At 58.3% G+C, this 17170-nt stretch overlaps 8 protein-coding genes across 8 annotated transcripts; 3 read left to right on the top strand and 5 right to left on the bottom strand.

Annotated features, from left to right (window-relative positions):
- Positions 1 to 68: 68 nt before the first annotated feature.
- On the bottom strand, positions 69 to 917 carry A1Q1_06124 (uncharacterized protein; the record flags this gene model as incomplete). Its single annotated transcript, XM_014321333.1, has 1 exon — positions 69 to 917. The coding sequence occupies one exon, from the start codon at positions 915 to 917 to the stop codon at positions 69 to 71; it is 849 nt and encodes a 282-aa protein (XP_014176808.1).
- A 1251-nt stretch (positions 918 to 2168) lies between these two features.
- On the bottom strand, positions 2169 to 2610 carry A1Q1_06123 (uncharacterized protein; the record flags this gene model as incomplete). The annotated part of the gene is made up of 3 exons (XM_014321332.1): positions 2169 to 2269; positions 2321 to 2455; positions 2544 to 2610. 3 exons carry the CDS (start codon positions 2608 to 2610, stop codon positions 2169 to 2171), a joined length of 303 nt encoding a protein of 100 aa, XP_014176807.1.
- Positions 2611 to 3124: 514 nt separating this feature from the next.
- On the bottom strand, positions 3125 to 5872 carry A1Q1_06122 (uncharacterized protein; the record flags this gene model as incomplete). The annotated part of the gene is made up of 3 exons (XM_014321331.1): positions 3125 to 5608; positions 5662 to 5768; positions 5806 to 5872. The coding sequence occupies 3 exons, from the start codon at positions 5870 to 5872 to the stop codon at positions 3125 to 3127; spliced, it is 2658 nt and encodes an 885-aa protein (XP_014176806.1).
- A 1871-nt stretch (positions 5873 to 7743) lies between these two features.
- Positions 7744 to 8746, bottom strand: A1Q1_06121 (uncharacterized protein; the record flags this gene model as incomplete). The annotated part of the gene is made up of 2 exons (XM_014321330.1): positions 7744 to 7836; positions 7886 to 8746. The coding sequence occupies 2 exons, from the start codon at positions 8744 to 8746 to the stop codon at positions 7744 to 7746; spliced, it is 954 nt and encodes a 317-aa protein (XP_014176805.1).
- A 199-nt stretch (positions 8747 to 8945) lies between these two features.
- On the top strand, positions 8946 to 10079 carry A1Q1_06120 (uncharacterized protein; the record flags this gene model as incomplete). Its single annotated transcript, XM_014321329.1, has 4 exons — positions 8946 to 9271; positions 9321 to 9810; positions 9865 to 9909; positions 9948 to 10079. The coding sequence occupies 4 exons, from the start codon at positions 8946 to 8948 to the stop codon at positions 10077 to 10079; spliced, it is 993 nt and encodes a 330-aa protein (XP_014176804.1).
- Positions 10080 to 11623: 1544 nt separating this feature from the next.
- On the top strand, positions 11624 to 12718 carry A1Q1_06119 (Ras2; the record flags this gene model as incomplete). Its single annotated transcript, XM_014321328.1, has 1 exon — positions 11624 to 12718. One exon carries the CDS (start codon positions 11624 to 11626, stop codon positions 12716 to 12718), a length of 1095 nt encoding a protein of 364 aa, XP_014176803.1.
- A 397-nt stretch (positions 12719 to 13115) lies between these two features.
- A1Q1_06118 (protein required for the maturation of the 18S rRNA and 40S ribosome production, Emg1p) lies at positions 13116 to 14300 on the top strand (the record flags this gene model as incomplete). Its single annotated transcript, XM_014321327.1, has 3 exons — positions 13116 to 13511; positions 13639 to 13927; positions 13966 to 14300. The coding sequence occupies 3 exons, from the start codon at positions 13116 to 13118 to the stop codon at positions 14298 to 14300; spliced, it is 1020 nt and encodes a 339-aa protein (XP_014176802.1).
- Positions 14301 to 14875: 575 nt separating this feature from the next.
- On the bottom strand, positions 14876 to 16635 carry A1Q1_06117 (uncharacterized protein; the record flags this gene model as incomplete). Its single annotated transcript, XM_014321326.1, has 2 exons — positions 14876 to 16025; positions 16064 to 16635. The coding sequence occupies 2 exons, from the start codon at positions 16633 to 16635 to the stop codon at positions 14876 to 14878; spliced, it is 1722 nt and encodes a 573-aa protein (XP_014176801.1).
- Between the last annotated feature and the right edge of the window lie 535 nt (positions 16636 to 17170).

The raw sequence follows: 17170 nt of genomic DNA, 5'->3' as shown, positions 1-17170 counted from the left end.
TCATGTCCATACAGGTATCTACAGGTTCACTGTCCATTTTCTATGCACGGCAACGCCCATGGGACCTCCTACTTGCAGCCAGTGCCCAGGTCGATTCCGGTGAACTGTCCGTCGGTGGGAACCTCGACGTGGAACGACGGCATGCGCGCGAGCTGGATGTTGGCCTCGCCCTCGGTCTTGAACTCGAGTACGTGGCCTCCGATCTTGCGGTCCTCGGAGATGAAGTGGAGGTGGTCACCGGCAGCGTTGATCTGACCAGCGTATTTGGGCGTGTGGAAACCGACCATGCTTCCCTTGATGTTGGCGTGAGTCCACTCGACCTGGCGGGACGAGACGCCGGCAAGGTTTTCCATCGGGTACGCCTGGCCGGGGGGCGCTCGGATGCGGAGCGTGAACGTTCCGTCGAGACGGTACGAGACGAATTGGTTGCGGATAGTAATGTTGCCCCACCAAGACGGCAGCTGGGCGGAGAAGTCGGTCATGTTCGCTACCTGCACGCTAGCCTCCGCCTCGGGCTCAAACTGCGTCACGGCCATGAAAGGTGTCTCCGTCTCGGACGGGTCGGGCGTGGACACCTGTCCATCGGCCGTGGCGTGGTACACCACGCCGTCGACGACGATCATCTCTCCGCGCAGCTCGCCGAACGTGCCGAGACCCAGGTCACCGTACTTGAGCACGTTCTCGATGAGGGTGCCGTTCGCGGCAACACCCTCCGTCAGGGCGGCGATGTTCGAGTACTGGTGCAGTTCGTTCGCCTTGACCCATGGGCGATCGTGTCGGTGGTGGCCCTTGCCCTTGTTGCCCTTCCAGTGGTCCCACTTGTCGTCGTTGTCGTCGGACTCATCCCGGTGCGGCACGGGTTTGGCGACGGCAGAGCCCAGGAGGGCAGCGACAGTGACGAAGGCGGTGAGCTTCATTCCGACGATTTTATCAGATAAGGGCTAGGATGATGGGAATGTCGCAGCAGTATCATCAGCCTCGGCGCTTTATATGGACGGGAGGACTGCCCACATCTCGCAGCTCTCTGGCTTGCGCAGCCCGGACGCGAGCAACATGCTGGGAAATCTGCCGGTGAACTCAGGGGGTGTACCTCCCAGCCTCTCAATGAGTGTCCCCAACTTTGCGAGACAAGGCCGAAAACGCGGCGGCAGGAGACGGCAAAGACGGCTCAGATCTCATCATGTGAGCCCGCCGAAGCAGGGTTGCGAGCAGGGCTTGCGCAGGAACCAAATACAGAACGTCATTCGAAGGCGCCATCGGGCCTGGAAGCAGAGACAAACCCGACTGACCAGCCATAGAGCTTTCCTCGAGAATGAGCCCCAGTTTCACTGGACCGGAATAGCTGAAGGCCGTCGGGCGGGCAAGAAGAAGGCGACAGTGGGCGATCCGCAACTACCGTGCACTGGGCGTGGACCAATTGCTTGAGGGCTGGCATCGGCTAGACTTGTCGCGAGCACGACGGCCAGGTCTAGGTTCCAGTTACGAGAATTGTACGGCGCGCAGGTGATCAAACAGGGAAAGCTTGTCCTGCGGCTCTGAATGGTCCCAGCTGCCACTCCGGAATGGGTGCCCGCTCTCGCTTGCTTCGCTACTCAGGTGGTCGGCCGACATAGGAGCAACTGTGATACGTACAACCGTCACGAGACTGCGGGGTTGGCTCGTTTGAAGATCTACGGTCCCCCCGCCGGTTATCTGATATGTGCGGTCGACGTATAGCGACGTATGCTCAAGATCCTGAGGTAGACGTGGGGTGTCGGGGCGGCTCTCAACGGATTGGTCGCGGCCCTCCTCCACAGGGCCGGTGACAGCCCCGCGCTCCAACCCAATACCAGACGAGCCGATCCTGCGGCCAGCTGCAGCGTACGACATAACTGGTCGAAAGCCTTCGTTATCGTCAGGCGGCTGCATAGTGGAATGCGTCTCGGAAAGACTGTAAGCCTCTTGTTGCTCCAGTCCCATCCCGCCGCTGACATGCGGACGGAATGGCTTGGCTGAGCTTATCTCGAATGATGACATGGCGGCTGACAGGTGTCACTGGAGTCACTTGACTCGCCGGCAGACCGGCGGCATTGTGCGGACAGGAAATCCGATAAGCCACGAGTCAATCGGTGCGACGCCTCCCTTCTCATGCATTTTATGCATCTTCTGAACAACCCACGTCGACCCGCTCAAATGCGGGTGTAGTACTGGAGGTCGAGGCCCTTGACGCCGCCCTCGAAGACGGACTCGTCGGACGCAAACTTCTGGAAGACCTCAGTCTTCATGTGGGCTACAGGGCGCCGTGTCAGTATTCCCACCGCGGAGATAGGGCTTCACGTACTAGCGATGGCCTCCTGGTCCTTGTACTCCTCGAAGACGGTGAAGGCGAGGGGGTCCTCGTTGTGCCTAGCGGGGTAGTAGAGGAGGCAGCCGGGCTCCTTGTCGGAAGTAGCGTAGTCGCGGATCGCCTTGAGGCCTGGATGTCAGCTTGGGTGAACCGCATAAGGTGAGGTAGCTAAATGGCCGACGCAACACGGGGAAGACAGTCGCGGTACTGCACTCACCCTGCTCAATCTTGTCGGCAGCCTCGGGGCTGGTAGCGCGGAGCTTGGCAACGAGAACGATGGGCATGGTGAGTAGGTTGCGATGTTGAACGAAGGAGGCGTGGGCGATGTGGAAGCTGACAAAGACAAGTCTTTTGTACTCACACCAAAGGTACGGGGACCGGCTACTTGATCGCCATCGGTGTGGTCTCGGTCGCACCCGATCCGAACCCCAACAATCGCACCAGAAACATCACGTGGACTCTTCACCCGCCCTCGCTTGCACGCACCACATGCATCGACATGTCCGTCGCCGGAGCGTCGGTCCAACGGCATCAGACTCTGCAGTTGCATTAGTAGTCATCAACTTACAGCACACTACGGGCGGGCCCAACAGCCGACCTGCAAAGCATCAGGGGTCCCCGCCCGACTGGCGGAGAGGTTGCCGCTCTTATCGGAGACTCGAAGTGACATCGGCAAAACGTCCATAGATCATCTAGATACAGGGAAGCACAGTCGTTGGTCTACAGGAACAAAACCCATATGAGCGTAATGAAACAAACGTTAGAGGTCAAGATGGGGTCGTTGAGTGGTGAAGGCCATTACATTGGCGTGGGGAACATGAATTGTTCAAGAGACATGGAGGAAAGTCCAGGCTGAGGGCCAGCAGAAAGCGCAGCTTGCTTCAGTTCGTCAAGAGCATTGGCCTGAGTCCGCGCAAGGTGCATCGTCAGCGCGATGCGGCGGATCTCGGCGATAGCTGTGTCGGCGTCGCCGGCGGTGATGTTGGCATTCTCCGAATCACCAACCAGCGTCAGACGGTGCGCCTCCTTGATCAGGACCTTCGCAATCATACTCCAGACGAGCACGACGAAGGCGTCAACCTCCGTGAAGGGAATCGGGGGCACCGCACGGAACAGCGTAACGCTTCTGCGGGCGGCCATGACTGCCTCAGTGTTCTCTACTTCGAGTGAATTGATGTCGTGCAGAACCATGTGGACCGCCGCGATCATGTGGTGGAGCATCAAGGTGGCAGGAGTGATCTCCGGCTCAGGCTGGCCGTCCTGCTCCGCATGGGCGCGTCTCGTCACCGGGAACACGCCGTCCTCACCCAAGCAGTTGGTGAACTGCTCGTTCGCGAGCAGACAACCACGGAAGCGCCCCGGGTTGCGATACTTCGGCTGGTCGAGGTAAGCTGGGGGCTTGGGCTGATCGGGATCACGGTGCAGCGTCAGGTGGTACTTGTTCCAAGCCTGAGAGTAAGGTGAGTCATCGTCGGGCTCAAGGTAAGCGAGCTTCGACGCTCGTTCGAGGATGATGACCACCTTGAGCCATCGGATGTAGTGATTGTCACGTTGTGTGTCACCGACATTGCCGAGGAACAAATCTTTCACGGTGATATCGTCTATCTCGGAAACCATGCCGGCCGAGATGTCGGCAAGAGGGCGATGGAAGGGCGTCTTGATGTCGTCATCGTGCATTCCGCTCGGATAGCCAGTGGCGAGAGCACCGGCACGATCAATAGAGAAGGCAGCCCAGAAGGCGTGGATCCTCTCGCCGAGCTCCACTGCATCCTCTGGCGGCGGGAGGAGGGAGTGCTGGTTTCGGAGGAAGGGGTTTCTTGGTGGCGGTGGACGCAGGGTCATCGAAGAGATACGGTGCAGACCACAGGAGACCGCCACCCTCACAGCCAAGCCACCGAGGCACCAGCCTTCGTGGTGACGTCCCGAGGCGTAAGAATACGCCGACAGCAGCATAGCAGCACGCACTCCATCGATGAGTCTGTCCACGGTCGATGTCGAAATGTCGAGGTGGGTGCACGCTTGCTCGAAGAACTGCTTCTCCATGTTCGACATTTGAGGCGCGTTCGAGATTCTCGTAGCCCAGAGGTACATCGTGTTGAGCAGCGCAAGAGACGGCCGCCTTCGGTCGGCGAAGGTCATCCGGTACCTGAATCGAGGAACGCTCATCTCGAAGAACAAAGTGACGTGAGCGAGGAAGCAGTCCAGAAGGATTGAGCGGAACGAGTCCAGAAGACCGTCGTATTCCGCTCGCATGCGCTTCACAGAGGTCCCGTCCGGCTTCAGGAGGACGTTGCCGCTTCCCTTCTTCCTTCGCCTGATTTGCTCATCGTCCTTGACAGCCGAGCTGTTCGGAGAGAACAAGAACTCGCCCAGGCGTTCCGTCAGGCCATCAACATTCGTTCCGGCGTCCGCCACATATATGCTGGCCGTTTGCCGGTACATCCTCGAGGCTTTCGGTCGCTCGGTGCCCGACGCATTGTCCTCCGAGTTAGGGGTCGACCCTGACACAGCTCCAAGCCCATCTGGGGTCGGCGGATCCGAAACAGTCGTGATGTAGTTGGCTGCGGATCCAACTCGAGAGCCCGCGCTCGAAGTCGTCAAGACACTCTGTTGTCTTGATTGGGCGGAGGGCGCGGGTGACTCGAACATTGGCTGCTGGTAGTCTGTGTTCATGTTCGACGCGAATGGTTGGGTCTGTTGGGCCTGCTGTGATCCCTGTGCCTCCATCGGCGATTGGAACTGCGCCTGCATTGGTTCAGGAGCTCCCGACATTTGTGAAATGTCAAACACCTGCTGTGGCACCCCATCTGCAGAGGTCGGGACCCACATAGCGGGGTCGTAGTAGACTTCTGGGCCGGTCGAAGGAACATAAGGCGGCATGCCAATGATAGGCTGAGCCTGGTCGGCAACGAAGGGCGATGGGGTCGATAAATTGGCACTGAAGGAGTTCATCCCATTCAGGTCATTCCCCAGGCTGGCGGGTGGCATGTTCGGCATGGGCATGCTGTTCATTGGGCCCGGGTCAGGAATACCCTGCCCAATGAAGTCGAAGGACGACGGGGGTTCTCCCGTGTAGAGCATGCCGACGCTCATTCCGTTTGCAGCAGCATTGTCCGGCTGAGGATGCACCATGCCTGGGATATGCTGGTTGCCATTGACATCGTATAGTGCTTGCGGCGGCGGATTTTTCGGAGGCTTGGGAGCCTTCACCGGCGGCCCATATTCGCACACCTTGTTGTACTTTGTGCAGTTCGTGCACATCGGGCGATCACCTGAACATTTCTGAAGCGGTCAGCTTGTTACATCGGCGACGTTCCCACGTCACGGTGACTTACGAGTTTCCGCCGCCTGCAGAACGTGCACGCCATCCCACGCTTCAAACCGTAATGAGGGAAGTGAGAGACATCGACCTTCTTGGGGCCAGTTCCGCCCGGTGTCTTTTCTGTACGTCAGCCGTCGAGTTGCATCAGTGTGCTCACTGGGAGGGGGGTTGGGGGGGGCATCCTTCTTGGACGCATCGGGCCTGGGGTCAGTAATGGGTGACATTACTGTCACGAACTCAGCGCTTGAGCCTATCTCGTCAGCACATGACGCCCCGACATCTCTTCCGAGACCAGATCTCACCGCTCTTACTGCCTTCCCCGGCAGTGCTCATGGCTGACAGTGTAGTGCAATTGAGTAGATTGTCCGGAGCAATTTTACTGTGAATCCAACAGCATGCGGGGTGTGTTGGGTGATTTTCGATTTACAGGTAGCGATACAGTGTCGGCGTAGGTGGGAGGCACTGGAACGATCGTGTATTTGTTTGGGGGAGTCGAGAAGATCGTGAAGGGAACGTGTCGGATCTGCGATATAGATACACTGGACGTGATAGAGGTGTGGACAATAATAAGAGATCGCCGCCGGCCTCAATGTCGGAGCCGGATTGGGGTCGAACGATTAAAGAGATAGGGTGTTGAAAGCGATGACAGCCGTCAAGCGATTAACAGAGCCCTACCGGTATGTCCGAGATCGAGGATGAGCTCGAGGTCGGAGAGGAGAGAGGGTGAAGCAGGATACGTTTAGAGGTAGGAATGTGGGATGGAAACGGCGATGTTGAGCACAGCAAGAGCGGTGCGATGTTGAACTGGAACTCGTCGACGCTAGGCGGCTTAGCGATCGCCTAGCACCGTCCGACCGAAGAGCGAGAATGGCCAGGCAGCCTCGAGCTGGAGCGAGATGAAGTGGGAGAAACAAGAAATGGATGAAGAAGGAAGATGCACGCGCAGAGCAAGGTGAGCGACGAAGGGCCAGGGCGGCGCCTGCTATGCAAGATGAGGTTGATTTGGGTTCAGTGCGGGTGCTGTACGCCACTAGTAATCTCCCATTAGCCATTAACCTTTGATCAATGTGACGCTAGTGGTCGGTGACCTTTCCACTCGGACCGGCGTCAATGCTTTCCATGTCCACGCATCACAGCGCACGCCCGCTGCTGCAGAAGAGCTCGGAGCTAGGCGGCCAGCCTGGAGCCACTGCTGCACTAAGGTCCTACCCTTCCGCGGCCCCAGAGACCCCTTACCTTCTCTTGGGCCCTCTCGCCATCCGCAATCCTGACAGGGAAATTGTCATGTTACCAGAAACCCAAGAGTCATGTGTGCATGGTCAGCCGCTCATGCGGGTGTTACGGGTGACCAGTCCGCTTATCTGGGACCGCTACGTCTGGCGGATGAGAGAAATGCGACGACCCACAGAACTCTGTTCCTGCTCCCGCATAGAACACACACAGCTCATCCTGCGCGTCATGTACCTAATATAACTCAGGACATCAGGACCGTCATCGTATAAACGTACGATCCAATTCTGTTACGTCCCCCTATCAAAGGAGTACGTCTCCATATGGCAACTGATTAACCCAACTCCTGTCAGAAGGACCGGAGCCCTGGCATGCACGGCCGCCGAGGGCGCCGGAAGTATCACCGGCCCTGCCGTTGTCAGTGTTCGTAGACTTCCAGACACCGCGTTCTCAACTCACGCTAATTTCCATCGCGCAGCGGACTAATTACTACATTTAGGAAGTACAACATGCGCCTTGGGAGTCACCGTCATGATACGCTACGCGCTGGCGTGCACATGACACTTTTAGACGCACTTGCGCTTGGAGCAAACGCTGCGCAAAGAGTGAGGCGGAATGTCGATCAGACGCTCCGCTGAGGATATCGGAGTCGCCGACGCTCCTAGTGCCGGAGACTCCTCCAACTCAAGCTAAACATTCCCACTATACAGTGAAGCGCTAAGCTTCTGCGCGGCATTGCAATGCGAACAAGGAATAGCGCAGGTAGAGGCAGAGCCGACGCGCTTTGGCATTGGAGAGGCTTACGGCGTAATGACGAACACGCTTGATGAACGGCGTGCTTGAATTTGATCGTGCGCGGGTAACGTTACACAAGCCCCGCTCTCAGAAGTACGCTGCAGAACTGATCAAAAGACAGCTGATTGGCGCCACTCGCAAACATGGAGACCATATCAGTGATCTGTTACCTGTTAGGATCGAGTCACCATCGAAGCACAATCTAGACTCACCTCGTCGTCCGACCACATCTCTCCCATCTCCCTTGCCCACTTCTTAACTTCCTCCTTGGATAGCGTAACGCCGCCTTGCGGCTTAAGCATGTCCCAGATGTCACGACCGAGCTCCTTCTGCTGAGATGAGAGGTGCACTTTTGGCTGGCGTTTCTGGCGCCGCCTTGGCGCTGGCGTCGCTGATGCAGACTTCTTCCCATACTCGGATCCTTCGTCCTCCTCATCTTCGTCGCCTGACGGCCTGAAGTCGTCCTCGTCGGAGGACAATGAGCTCAAGTCGTCTTCCGCATTGTCAATTTCTCCTTCGTCTTGCAATTCGTCGTCGTTCCCGGGAGTCATGAGAGCGGCACAGACGGCCCGCCAGTCCTTCAGGCTCACGGCGCCGCCGCTACCTTCCTCTTCATCGTCCCAGCCAGCAGCACTAGCTCGGAACACGGACAAGACATCCTCGTCCGAGGGCAGACCAAGTGATGCCAGGAGAGCTGGCACTCTTCCGATTGGTACTCGTTCGGATGGCGTGGCCGGAGCCGTTGATGCCGCGGAGAGCTCGTCGGCTACGAACCCCCCACCTTCCTCGTCGTCCGGGATGAAGCCTCCTCCCTCGTCATCAGGGATGAAGCCTCCCGCATCGTCGTCGGGTATGAAGCCGCCAGCATCATCGTCTGGGAGGAATCCCCCAGCCATTTCGTCATCTTCTGGGAGGAAACCTCCAGCCGGAGTTGACCGGGCCGACGATTTGGCCTTGCGGTCGAGCCGCCGCCGTTTCGTGGGCCGGCGAAGACCACGATTAAACGCCCGGTCGATAGCAGCGCGCTGCCTCTCGGAGAGCTCGAGGAATTCCGGATCGGCGTCTTCCTCCATGCTTGATAATCGCGATGATGAGAGGAGGGTGGAGTAGGATGTTGGGATACTCTGGGCAATAACAAATCTCGGCGATCAAAAGTACAGTCAACTTCGGCTCATCTGCTCCCGTCCGTACCGTACGTCACTGATCGAGGAAGGACAGTTGACGCTTGTACTTCGGTACCAACCGCCGCCTTTCAACACCCAACGACCAGCCATGGCAACACTGCATATCGGGAAACAGTGTCAGACCTGCAACCTTGTCGACTTTCTGCCCTTCACTTGCCCGCATTGCTTAGGGACATTCTGCAAGGAGCACGTCCATCAACACGGCTGCGCAGACTCTCCGTCCGTCGAGAGTTCGGTGGCGGAGAGCTCTCGGAAGCGGATCAAGGGGGTGTGCACTCTCCCTGGCTGCGATTCTGAAACGATAGAAAGCTTGGGAGGATACGAAGACACCACTGTCGATGGAGTAAAAGACTCAGACGAGGACATTGCCCGGCAAGTGAGGTGCAAAGGATGTAAGCAAGCCTTCTGCCTCATGTGAGCATGTGTCCCAGCTGATTACCACGGGTCTCTTAACTGACAGCAGCCACCGATCCCAGAACGCACACAACTGCGAGGCGCCGAGAGAGGACACTGCGCGACAAGATGCGACGCAAGCACGTATAGAGCGGGCGAAGAAAGAGATGAGCAAGCACTTCCCGAACGCAGCAAACCGCGAGCGCCTGAAGATGCCTCCGCAGGTAGATAAGAAGCGGGAGCCTCCAAAGCCTGAACAGAGACCAGTTCCGCCTTCGGTCCAGCAAGCGGACTCCACCGCGGCCCCGGCACCAACAGCTGCTGCTCCGATGCCTGCTGCCACACCATCAGCGGAGGACAAGGTGTTTAAGCTGCACTGCATGAAGACACGATCTCTGGCCAAGCCGCTGGACCCAAAAGTCAAGCGAGAAGACTCCGTGGCTGTGGAGTGGGTCGTCGCGGCGGCGGAGAGAGTGCGCGCCAGACCGCCAAAGTACGATCCAAGCAAACGCGCCGCGGAGCTGGGAACGCCCAAGCCCGAGCGCCTCTGGCTTCCAAACGTGAGGTCAGATGCTCTTGATTAAAGCTGACATCAGGCTATTCCCGTTGGAAAGGTGTACGATACCTTGCTCGGCAAGGCGAAGCTGAACAACGGTCAGGTAAGGCTTGAATACAACTCCTGAAGCTGACAGCACAGAACGTAACTCTTGTTCGCGTCCCAGGAGAGCCAGGGCAGCATCAAGCAGCGAAGCTCGAACTGTCGCAGCCTGTTGGTAAAGCTCTCAAGACCGGCGACGTCCTGGCTCTTGTTCGAGACTGGACAGCGTAGAGGACGTTGGTCTTCCTGTCGATCAGGGAGTTGCGCGACGGGGCCCGAACGATGGAGTCAGTGGAGTTCCCCGTTGTGTCGTATCCTTCTGCGCCCTCCATCCTGGAGTCGGGTATCTATGCATATGGGTATCGGAGTTGAGATGTTTACTTGATCTTCGCCTCGGCAAAGAGGACCTTCTTCTTGACTGAGAGTGTTAGCCAATCTTCCACCTGCAAGGAAGCACACGAGAGCAGTGGACAGCAGAAGCAGGCTCAGCGCGGAGACTTGAGCTGCTCAGCCTTGTTTGCAACTCTGTGCCTTCCTGATAACGTGCTACTCACTGAGAGGGTCGTACTTGAGCATCATGAGCTTCGGAGCGGTACGGATGCGCGAGGTCGTGTAGAAGTAGCCAGTGAGGGCGGTCGAGACGAGCTTGACCAGCATACGCCTGGGTTCCGTTAGCTGCTGTTCGGAGTACGCGAAGGCTGTCTTAACTTACCGGGACTTCGCTTTGGCGGCCATTTTGCTGATGGTGGTCCGTCGATGAACGTCGGAAACTCGAAATCTCGGGACATGAGCTCGTAGTGAAGCGTGAGCGGCGAAACATTCCTTAATTGGTCCGCAACTAACGAGCGTTCAACCTCAACGATCTCTGCATGCTCTGTAGCTCTGCATGGCATGCATAGGGGATCTTACACGCACAGACATCGCAGATGTGCGGTCTCGGGTGGTACACTTCCACTGTCGGCCTATGGGGACGTCTGCGTTGTCTCTGGGCGCTGAAGCATCCGTCAGGTGAGCCAACCAACAGACACTGGCTATGGTGAGACAGCGAGGTTACCGCCTTGCAATTGCACGAGTAGCATTCCTTAGCAATTTTGACCACTATACATGCTATACACAATCTTTGAAGCCCTATCCGTCGCTCCCGTGCCCTCGGTGCTGTAGAGGTCAACTTTGATCACAGGGAGCTTTGACAGTATGACTCCAGGTGCGCGCCAGACCTCTGGTGGACGTTGAAAGTGGAGGTCTATGGCTTTCCAGTTGCCACGCTCGGAAATAACGGCGTTTCCATCTTCGTGGCCAAAAACTCTGAGTGAGGCACTGGTGCGTGCCTGGCTCGTGGGTGGCCTGGCGGGCGCTGCTGCTGGCCGCTGAGTTTTCTTGCGTTCTGACCTTCCCTTCCTCCCCATCCCTCAACTTCGACCAGAAAACAAGTGAGTGCGCGCGACGATCTCAGCGGCAAGGACAATTTCAATGGAACATGCGGCTGGAACGTCAAGGCAGGACGGGAGTCACATGGAACGGAAGAGAAGAAGGATCAGAAGATCGGGTAACGCCTCGCACGACTAATCGAGGACTCGTTGAGGCTTTCTGAAGGACTGGAGACTGGAGAAGCAACGCAGGGCGTAGAGCCGTGCTCCGACAACGGCTTCTGCGAAGGTGCCCTGCTGAGTGGTGCCTAGAAGAGGACGGAACACAGCGTTTGCGAAGAGACCTCGAAATAGTCACCTTGCCGCAAGATCTTGAAATTTGTGTTGCAACGTAGCTGACCTGACAGAATGGCTGCCCGCCCCACCGTTTCCGTCTTCTCTGCCTCCGGCGAGGCCTCGGGCTCTGTCCCCCTCCCCGCTGTCTTCACGGCTCCCATCCGTATCGACGTTGTCCAGGCCGTCCACAAGTCGATCGCCAAGAACCGTCGTCAGGCTTACGCCGTTGCTGAGAACGCCGGTCACCAGACCTCCGCCGAGTCGTGGGGTACTGGTCGTGCCGTCGCTCGTATCCCCCGTGTCGGCGGTGGTGGTACCCAGCGCTCTGGTCAGGCCGCCTTCGGTAACATGTGCCGTGGCGGTCGCATGTTCGCCCCCACCAAGACCTGGCGCAAGTGGCACGTCAAGGTCAACCAGAACCAGCGTCGCTACGCCGTCGCCTCGGCTCTGGCTGCCTCGGCCCTCCCCTCGCTCGTTCTCGCTCGCGGCCACCGCATCGAGAAGATCCAGGAGGTCCCCCTCGTCATCTCCTCCGCTGCTGAGAAGACCGAGAAGACCAAGGCCGCCGTCGAGCTCCTGAAGTCGCTCGCCGCCTACCCCGACGTCGCCAAGGTCTCCAACTCTCGCAAGATCCGCGCCGGTAAGGGCAAGATGCGCAACCGCCGCTACCGCCAGCGCCGCGGCCCCCTTGTCGTTTACGGCAAGGACGAGGGCATCGTTCGTGCCTTCCGCAACGTCCCCGGTGTCGAGACCTCGCCCGTTGACGCCCTCAACCTCCTCCAGCTCGCCCCTGGTGGCCACGTTGGTCGCTTCGTCATCTGGACTGAGGACGCCTTCAAGGCCCTCGACAAGATCTACGAGAACAAGTCTGGTTTCACCCTCCCCGAGGCCAAGATCTCGAACACCGATGTTACCCGCATCATCAACTCCGACGAGATCCAGTCGGTTGTCCGCCCTGCCGGCCAGCCTACCCAGAAGCGTCCCTTCACCCAGAAGAAGAACCCCCTCCGCAACAAGGCTGTTCTCTTCCGCCTCAACCCCTACGCCAAGACCCTCCGTCGCCAGGAGCTCCTCCGCCAGGAGCGCAAGGCCGCTGGCAAGACCAAGAAGACTGCCAAGACTGGCCGTGCCGGCAAGGAGTTCGCCAACACCCTCTTCGCTGCCTAAACTCGTCCTTTTGGTTCAGTAGCGTAAAGTGTGTTTGTATCGATGCATCCATCGCCCCCCTAATTCCATCTGCTGCAGTTCTGTGACTGATAACGTTTGATTGTGCATGATGAGATAAGAGCGCGCTATGTGTTGCGCTGCCGAAGATGCCGGGCGAACGTCCGGCGTTGATCCGAGGGATCCGGTGGCCGTGAAAGAATGTGACTGTAATCCTAATATCATAAGATTTACCGCCATTTGAACCAATGATGCAGGTGTAATGGGTCCTTTGAATGGTTGCATTAGGGAAGCGCTAATTTTGATCCCGCAGCAAAAGTTGGCTGAGAAGTTCGTCACGCCGAGTACTGACGATTCGCTGCCATATTTATCCCTCTTGGCTGCTCGCACTCTTCGTACCATGTCGACTCGCAACTTCAGCCAACCCAAGAGGCGCGGATCCAACTCGATGCTCCCTCCTCCCAAGACCTCCAAGATGTCGGCGGAAGCGCCCGTCTTCCAGCCTCGCCCCAAGATGGAGGAAGAGGACCCCGCCGTCGCCGCGAGCGCCGCTTCCGCCCCTAACCCTAGTGTCACGACGGGTGAGGGCGGCCAGATCCACGGAGGTGCCAAGGAGATCGACTCGGACACTCGCGAGAAGCTCAACGCTGCCGTTGCGGCCAGCCGTGTCACCCGTCCTCTGCCTTGCAGCAGGAGACCAGCCGCTGCCGCCAACATGGTCCCTCAGGCGGCTACGACTGTCAAGACCGGAGAGGAGAAGGAGAACAGGCGTCGACTGATCGTGGTTCTCAGCCAGGTGGGTATTCTTGCATGCTAGGGTGTCGGAGGCAGGCCGTCAACTCGCGTGAGAACGGTGGAAGCTAGCCGCGGCGCTGGTTTCTTCGGTTCTCGTTCATTTGTCAGCAGTGAGCTAACATTCACAGGCTTGTCTCGAGGCGTACAAGATCAACTCGTCGTCGTCCAAGGGCAAGGACGCGAAGTACGCTCTTCTGAACTGTGACGACCACCAGGGTATCCTGGCCAAGACCGGCCGTGACATTGCCGACGCGCGTCCGGATATTACTCACCAGTGTCTCCTTACGCTGCTCGACTCTCCCCTGAACAAGGCTGGCCTTCTTCAGGTGTACATTCACACTGCCAAGGGCGTTCTCATCGAGGTTAACCCCAGCGTCAGGATACCGAGAACGTTCAAGCGTTTCTCTGGTCTCATGGGTGAGTTGGCTGACAGACGGCGCAACTGACAAGTGCAGTCCAGCTTCTCCACAAGCTCAGCATTCGTGGTGTCCAGGGCTCTGAGAAGCTTCTCCGTGTCATCAAGAACCCCATCACCGACCACCTGCCTACGAACACGATCAAGCTCACCCTCTCCGGTGACGCGCCGACGGTCCGTCTCTCCCAGTTCCTCCCGACGTTGCCCGAGACGCATTCGATCTGTGTCTTCGTCGGAGCCATGGCCCGTGGACCGGACAACTTCGCCGACCACTACGTTGACCAGAAGATCTCCATCTCAGATTATTCTCTGTCTGCCTCGGTCGCGTGCGGCAAGTTCTGCTGCGCCATGGAGGAGCTTTGGGACATTGTCTAAGTCACCTGCGACACCACCACACCTTTAGAACAACAAGCTAAAAGGGCAGAGTTCGACCTCTCCCCTCGGCTGCCTTGGATACACACAGGCTGATCCTCGTAAGCCAGCAACACACACCTACAGTACCCCCATTAAACCCCATTCCCACCTATCGATAAATGCCATAAACATCCCTGTCCTGTCTGTTTCGTTTTGGTACCCCTGGTTTAGTAGAGCCCACAACCGACGGGCTGCGTCCAACCGCCAGCGTTGCTGTGTATGCATCTAGTCAAGAAATAACGAGCGGGCGCTAGAGACACACGGGGCAAGAGGTACATGAAGGGCACACGGGCACAGTTAGCAAGCGGCCTTGCTTCTCGAAGACCGACGCCAACGACCCCCCGCTAACCGTTCGGTTCTGAGAGCGACATCCTGATGATTGCCGAATCCGAAGTCCGTGCAGTGGCTGAAACGCACGCCCTCAACATCAGTCCGGCACATCAGGCAAGTCGGGCACGCGGCTGACGCACCCACACCCAGCATCACGGATAATCAGATATGCGAGTGACATCGTCTATGGAATCTACACAATACGGCTACAGCTCGTCCCGGAGCGCAGTGGGCTGCTCGTCGCCACCATCCTTCGCCTTTGGCTTGCCAGCCCTCTCGGCCGCGTCAACTTTTGTGCCCGCCCTGTCCTCCTGCTTCTTCTCCTCCCGAACGCCCATGTTGCCGACCTCGCGGTTACGGAACTGCACCGTGGGTCTGTGCCTGTCGTCCTTGCGCTTCTTCTCGGCATCTTTCGGGTTCTTGAGGTCCTGCGCCTCCTTCGAATCCTTCGCGCCCTTGCCACCCTCGGCCAAGTCTTCCAGCGTAATCACCGGAAGTCCGAACCCGCCTCCGCCTGCCGGTATGTCGTCGTCGTCGTGCAGGCCGAGGAAACTGATCTCAATGTCCTCGCCCTCACCTCCCGCGCCGAACGCTTTACGCACGGCTTCGAGAATGAGGGCCTTGGTAGTCTCGTCCATGTCACCGCCGGCGATCTTGAATGCAGCGAGATCGTCCTCAGTAATGATGTGGCTTCCCTTCTTCCCCTTCTTCCCGCCCTTCTGCCCCTCAGCGCCCGAGTCCGATTCGTCCTTCTTGGCAGCCTTCTCGTCCTTCTCCACCTCCGAGTTCTCGCGGATCCGGCTCTCAGCGTCCTCCTTCGCCTTCTTCTCCTTCTCGATCTTGGCAGCCTCGAGGAGCTTGCCCTCGTGTTCGAGGCGCTCGCGCTCGATGCGCTCCGTATTCCATTGCTCGAACTGATCATCCTCCATCAGCTCGCGGCACTTGATGCCAGCGGGCTCTACGTCCAGGGCGCTCTGCGGCCGGAAGGCGGGCAACGAGCACAGACTGGGCGTGTAAATGACGAGCACATACTGACACAGCGAGACCTCCTTGATCATGAAGATCGAGTCGCCGCTGCTCAGACTACAGTGCATCTGCACCTCGACCTCACGCGGCTTCCGCGTCTCGGCGCACTTAGTGCCGAACGTCCACCGCTGCACGAGGTAGCGCGACCACGGCCCGATACCGAACGTCGTCTCGGGCATCGCAGCTTCCTCGTATTCGTGATATTTCCCCTTCGAGAAGCCAAGGTTGTACGCCTCGTAGTTCGTGTCTTCCTTCGGCTCGAAGCCGTTCGGGCCAGGTTTGCCGCCCGGCGCCTGGTGGAACTGTCGCACGTACTGGTTGTGACAGTACCTGGATTCAGTTAGAGCACTCAAGAACGGACAACTTACGCATATGTAAACCAGCCGTGTGTAGCGTAGAGACACCTGTCTTCGAGGTAGTCCAGCGCCTGCCAGGACTTATTAGGATCCGGCTCCGGCTCGTCCTGCTTCGCCCTCGCCGCAGCCTGCTGCGCGTCCGTAGTGTTCTTGCTGGGAAGGGCGCACATATACGCATGCGGCACGTCATATTCCTCATGCGTGAAGTGCATGCGAATGAGCTTCGGTGACGTTTGCGATCCAGCAACCTCCCCCGTCTGCCGAGCCTGGACCTGGTGCCCCTTCTCGAGGTCGTCCCTCGTGACCTCAGTTGATGTCGACGCTTGCGTCGCAGAGGACGAGCCCTCTATCCGGCCCCGATCCTTGTCGCGCTTCTCATTCCCTGATCGTGGCCGCAGGTCGAGCCAGTCGTCGTCGCTCGCGAGACCGTATCGTTCGCACCGCTGCGCGTCGCTCAGCTTGATGGGCCGGTCGGCGAGGAACTGCACCTCGTACTTCGGGTACGCAGCCAGGTCCTGCAGTCCCGACGGGCTCGCACCTGCCAGCGCAGCGAGTGCTAGCGTGCAGATCGCCAGGTGCGTCATGGGTCGTGAAGGTCGTGTGGTGATGAGTGATTGTGAATTTCCAGGTTAGATGCGCGGATGATGGCGTAAGTGACGTGCGTGCCAGGGCCACGTTTCAGACCTCCACTTCTGATAGTGGCGGGGCACAGCCGATAGCGACCACGATCGCATCCCGTCTGCATTAGAGCAGGACAAGCACTCGGCTCGCTGAGCGTGGCAAACAGATGAGGACTAAGTCTCTTATTTGCTAATCTCCCGTCTGCGCCTGCTTGATGTCAATATTAAGTCATGAGACACGGTAATCGGTGACCGCCCGCCACAGTGTCGCTGATCGCCGACTCGTACCCGGTCGGTTATTGCCACCGGCCGAGATGTCGCGACTCTTCAACACTCCTTTCCCCACTCGCCGGCCACCAACAACTAACGGGGGCCATGTCGCCGCGCAATCCGGAGCCCATCGAGTCTCTCGTTCTTCCGCTGAAGCCGGAAAGTCTGCAGTGAGTGCTGCCGTGGCTCGTCGCTGCATCCTCGTCAACCGAGCTCTATATTTGGTTCG

This window comes from Trichosporon asahii (genome assembly GCF_000293215.1).
Source record: "Trichosporon asahii var. asahii CBS 2479 unplaced genomic scaffold scaffold00075, whole genome shotgun sequence".
NCBI classification, from domain to species: Eukaryota; Fungi; Basidiomycota; class Tremellomycetes; order Trichosporonales; family Trichosporonaceae; genus Trichosporon; species Trichosporon asahii.
The sequence above is the reverse complement of the archived record's forward strand: the minus strand, read 5'-3'. Positions and strand labels throughout refer to the sequence as shown.